Raw genomic sequence first — 5,000 nt, 5'->3', positions numbered from 1 at the left:
CCTGGTGTGGAACGGGGAGATATTTGGAGGCCTCCCGGTGACGCCAGAGGAAAATGACACCGCTGTTCTGTCTCAGCGGCTGTCCTCCTGCGACGGTCCTGCAGAGATTCTGTCCCTCCTCTCCGCTGTGCGGGGGCCGTGGGCGTTTGTTTACTACCAAAAGGCTGGGGACTACCTCTGGTTTGGCAGAGACTTCCTCGGAAGGCGGAGTCTGCTGTGGAGATTTGACGCGGCGGTCAACGCCTTGACCCTGACCTCTGTAGCAACCCAGAGTTCTGGACCCGATCAGTCTGCTTGGCAAGAAGTCCCAGCAGTCGGTGTGTACCGGATCGACCTGAAGGCAGCGACAGAAGCTGGCGCTGTGACGTTTGATCTTCATCCTTGGGCTCAGGGAGGAAATGACCTCGCCTCGAGCTGCAGTGAAACCATCCTGAAGTCTGTTCCCAGCGGCTGCACCGCCGTGATGAACCCGTCGGGCCTGGTACTCACCTCACCCGTTTGTCCTCTCAACTCATCCATCCCAAAGTCATTAGATGAGAAGGAAAGTCTTTCAGAGTCACATCCACGTGTCAAGGATCTGGAGCCGATGCTTGCGAGCAAAGAGAAAAACAACGAGGTGAGCCGTCTTATTGATGTTCTCAGTGAGGCCGTCAGACGGCGGGTTCGGTCTCTGCCGTTCCGGGTACAAGACAGTCCCCCTCCTCCTGATGACCATGCCAGTGTTGCTATACTGTTTTCAGGAGGTCTCGATTCAATGGTCCTGGCTGCCTTAGCGGACCGTCACACACCTGCTCATCAACCGATAGATCTTCTCAATGTAGCGTTCAAACTACAGGTGCCAAAGAAGCAGAAAGAGCCCGCGAATAAACACGGGAAGCACAGAAATAAACCCACAAGTTTTAAGACTGATGGAGCAGATTGCCAGCCATCCGGCCTCTTTGATGTTCCAGACCGGATCACTGGGAAAGCCGGTCTCAAGGAATTACAAGACTTGAATCCTGAGAGAAGATGGAACTTTGTGGAAATCAACGTAACGAAGGAAGAGCTGCAGACAATCCGCCTGGAGCTCATTTGTCATTTATTGCATCCGCTGGACACGGTGCTGGACGACAGCATCGGATGTGCCGTGTGGTTTGCAGCAAGGGGGACAGGACTCATCTCGCAGGACAGGGACCAGAGACCCTTCACATCATCAGCAAGGGTGAAGTTCCAACATCAGACTTTGCAAAAAAGACTTTAAGACTATATAAATGTTAGATGGCTTAAGTATAAACAGTAGGGTCACAATTAAATAACAAGTCACAAATTACATTTTTTTTCTTACAATTAATAAAACACAAATAAATTGACATTTGTCCCTCATGTTGCCCTCATGTTGTCTTCATGTTGCCCTCATGTTGCCCTCATGTTGCCCTCATGTTGTCCTCATGTTGCCCTCATGTTGTCTATATGTTGCCCTCATGTTGTCTTCATGTTGTCTTCATGTTGTCTTCATGTTGTCCTCATGTTGTCTTCATGTTTTCCTCATGTTGCCCTCATGTTGCCCTCATGTTGCCCTCATGTTGCCCTCATGTTGCCCTCTTGTTGCCCTCATGTTGTCTTCATGTTGTCTTCATGTTGCCCTCATGTTGTCCTCATGTTGCCCTCATGTTGTCTTCATGTTGTCTTCATGTTGTCTTCATGTTGCCCTCATGTTGTCTTCAGGTTGCCCTCATGTTGTCTTCATGTTGCCCTCATGTTGCCCTCATGTTGTCCTCATGTTGCCCTCATGTTGTCATGAACATGCAGTATTGAGTAAAAGTTGACATATTCCAGTCTGTGATTATCATCAACATCCATTCCTTTATTTTTAGTCTCAATAATTCCTAATTTCTGCTTTTCAAACTCAAACATTAGGGATAATTTCCTATAAATGAGGTTTATTGACCATAAATCCCAGAAATAACTGTAAACTAAAGTTAAGAAGTTAGTGTTACGCAGTGTTGAAAATGTGACAAACATTGAAAAGAAGGGTGAAAAATGTAAGAAAAAGTTAAAAACATTGATAAAAAGCATAAATGAAAGTGTTGATTTTCAATTTTGACGGGAAGACAACACAAGGGTTAAAAGATGTTTCACAGTCCTTAACCCCCGCGCTGACGTGCTGTCCTGTGTTGCTGCTTCATGTCCGCAGGTCGTTTTGACGGGAATAGGAGCCGATGAGCAGCTGGCAGGTTACTCCAGACACAGGGTCCGGTTTACGACGTCTGGACACGAGGGCCTGATCCAGGAGCTGGCCATGGAGCTGGACAGGATCCCTTCCAGGAATTTGGGCAGGGATGACCGAGTGATAGGGGACCATGGGAAGGAGGCTAGGTAAGTGGTCTCTGTTTCAAGTACCCACCACACGTTACCACAACCAAAAGGGCTTATTTTGTCTGTGCAACAGTTAAAACGTGTGTGTGTGTGTGTGTGTGTGTGATATCTCTCTCTCTCTCTCTCATTTAAGGTGCCCTCTGAGGGTCTTGTTTCTCACCAAAACCTCTTGTTTATTCTCATATCCTCCTCACAAATTCGATATTCGTAATTTATTAATCATTATGTGACGTTTTCAAATCGTAGCTCCCGGTTTTCTTCTTTGCACACCTTGCTAATATAAATACATGCTAAGTATTTGTAATTACATCTTTTCTTTTTAGTTTCTATCCAAGCCAGATAAGCGGTATTCATTTGAAGGCCCTCCACACCCATGTCTCATCCCCACAAGCTTCTCTTATTGAATGGACAAAGCAATTCGGTCAATGCCTAAAACGTCTGGCCCTAAAAGTATGTAGTAAGTAAGTCTGGTCCCTACAGGTCTGAGTGGGCGGTTACAGACGGTCTGATTGAAATCCCTTTCTCACTCTCATGCACCTGGAAGATTTGAGCCTGCTAGCGTGGGACAGAGTACACCTTTCTTACCAATTTTCTGTAGCCTGACGTAGTCATACTCAGATTGTCAGAATAAGAGTCTGATTCTGCTCCATTGGGCTATGATGGGGGGGTGGGGTGTAACTAAACTAGGACAGAAAATGCCTCTGCACTCTATTGGACAGACCTACAACCAATCAGAGCAACAAAGTACGTGACGTAAATTGAACCTTTGCCGAATCACAGAGGAAGGACGGCAAAAACATCTTTCCTCCTTTTAAAATTAATGTGCTGTCCATCTCAGTTCTCCAGCCGCGGCCATCTTTGTTGTAAACTAATTCAACCCAAGCGTGCTTTAGCGACGTGGTTGATTGCGTTCCTGTTGATCATCTGTCCATTATCGTATAAATCCCGCCCTGACAATTTCATTGGTTGTGAGCATAGTCGCTCCACAAAGGCTCAAGTCCAGATCAAACTTCCTGACCTCAAATGGTGTGGGCGGGGCTAAGTCTTGCTTGCATCCAGGCTAAAATGTTCTAATTTTAAAATGAGAAAAATTAGAGAGTATCTAACAAAATAACTCTGGCATCTGCAGATTCCCCTACTTGGACGAGGACGTGGTGAGCTACTTGAACTCCCTGCCCGTGTGGGAGAAGGCGGACCTGTCGCTCCCTCGGGGGGTCGGGGAGAAACTCCTCCTGAGACTGGCAGCGAGGCAGCTGGGCCTCGGCCAATCAGCAGCTCTGCCCAAGAGGGCCATGCAGTTTGGCTCCCGCATCGCCAAGATGGAGGACCACCGGGAGAAGGCCTCCGACAAATGCACAAGACTCCTCGTCGAGGAGACATGACAATGGAGAACAATATGAAAATAATTTTAAATTATAAAATTTTCATTATGAAATTACAAACATCATTTAAAGGCTAATTTACAGTTACAGTCTCTTGAATTTGGCCATTGGTTTTGTGCTGGTCTTGGATCAGGTTTTAGCGTGGTGTAATAAATACGGGGTTCCCTCTAGACCATGTAAGAGCCACCATCTTGAAGATTTTCTCTGAAGTAGAGATCACATTCGATATAGGACGGCAGGTTTCCAACGTCGAAGCGCCCCGAAATCTGATGAATGTACACCGGCTTCCTGATAAGAGTAAGAAGAAACAAACGTTTATTGTGAAATACGCCCACAACTTGTTTTAAAAAGTGTATTCGTTTTAGCCGAGTAGCGGCATCATTTTACATGTGTGACGAATATGAGCGTCACCCACAATCCTCTTCTGTGATCACGGTAAAGAAGCAGGATTACCCCTAAATCTCTGGGTCCTGCAGGATTTACCTGGGAATGAGCCAAGAGACAAAGTTTCCTGGGGCGTCTTTCTCATCAATAAGAGCCTCCTGGAAACAACACGTTTAGCTTAATAGTGGATGCAAAAAAAACTAACATTTACTCTTAATTCACTGTACATGATTATTGAAAATGTACCTTCTTTTCCTCGAGGAAGGCATCCAACAGAGGAAGGCTTTTCTTTGAAAACACGTAGAAACAGGGACACTGAAAAGTGAAAAGGAAAGATCAGCTGAGTGTAAGAAATCATGGAAAAATACCAGAAACCTTCACATATACCTCTGTGTTCAGAATTATAGCAGCGTGGTTAAAAAAAGTAAATAGTGCTCAAAATCCATAGAATAGCTTTTAATTCCCTAATATATATATATATATATATATATGCATTGGGAACACTGCACATTTTATTCTAAATCAAAACATGACCAACATTGATCGAGTTTGTGTTCTACCGTTACAGAAAGTGAAGAAAAAGGAATATTAGGCTGTTCATTTTTGCATTTTTCTTTAAATACTCAATTAGTTACTGTATAAAAAAAAAATGAAAATTGAGCGGAAGTACATAGGAGGGCGTAGAAGTACGTAGGAGGGCGTAAAAGTACTCAGGAGGGCCTAGAAGTACGTAGGAGGGCGTAGAAGTACATAGGAGGGCCTAGAAGTACGTAGGAGGGCGTAGAAGTACGAAGGAGGGCCTAGAAGTACGTAGGAGGGCGTAGAAGTACGTAGGAGGGCCTAGAAGTACGTAGGAGGGCCTAGAAGTACGTAGGAGGG

The 5,000-nt window shown here is 45.4% G+C and overlaps 2 protein-coding genes across 2 annotated transcripts in view; one reads left to right on the top strand and one right to left on the bottom strand.

Moving 5' to 3' along the window:
• Positions 1-3,914, top strand: part of asnsd1 (asparagine synthetase domain containing 1) — a 4,184-nt gene extending 270 nt beyond the window's left edge. The window contains exons 1-3 of the mRNA XM_034884930.1: positions 1-1,201; positions 2,174-2,355; positions 3,485-3,914. The exon at positions 1-1,201 is cut by the window's left edge and continues 270 nt beyond it. Of these exons, the coding sequence (XP_034740821.1) occupies positions 1-1,201; positions 2,174-2,355; positions 3,485-3,737 (1,636 nt within the window). The 3' untranslated portion in view covers positions 3,738-3,914. The remainder of the gene's footprint in view (positions 1,202-2,173; positions 2,356-3,484) is intronic.
• zgc:136439 (uncharacterized protein LOC678627 homolog) overlaps positions 3,766-5,000 on the bottom strand; it is a 4,053-nt gene continuing 2,818 nt past the window's right edge. The window contains exons 4-7 of the mRNA XM_034885991.1: positions 4,872-4,881; positions 4,368-4,436; positions 4,221-4,279; positions 3,766-4,025 (exon numbers count right to left, since the gene is read on the bottom strand). Coding sequence (XP_034741882.1) covers positions 3,905-4,025; positions 4,221-4,279; positions 4,368-4,436; positions 4,872-4,881 — 259 coding nt within the window. The 3' untranslated portion in view covers positions 3,766-3,904. The remainder of the gene's footprint in view (positions 4,026-4,220; positions 4,280-4,367; positions 4,437-4,871; positions 4,882-5,000) is intronic.

The sequence above is a fragment of the Etheostoma cragini genome, chromosome 11 (genome assembly GCF_013103735.1).
Source record: "Etheostoma cragini isolate CJK2018 chromosome 11, CSU_Ecrag_1.0, whole genome shotgun sequence".
In the NCBI taxonomy this organism is placed as follows: domain Eukaryota; kingdom Metazoa; phylum Chordata; class Actinopteri; order Perciformes; family Percidae; genus Etheostoma; species Etheostoma cragini.
Note: the sequence above shows the minus strand (reverse complement) of the source record. Positions and strands in the feature narration are given on the sequence as shown.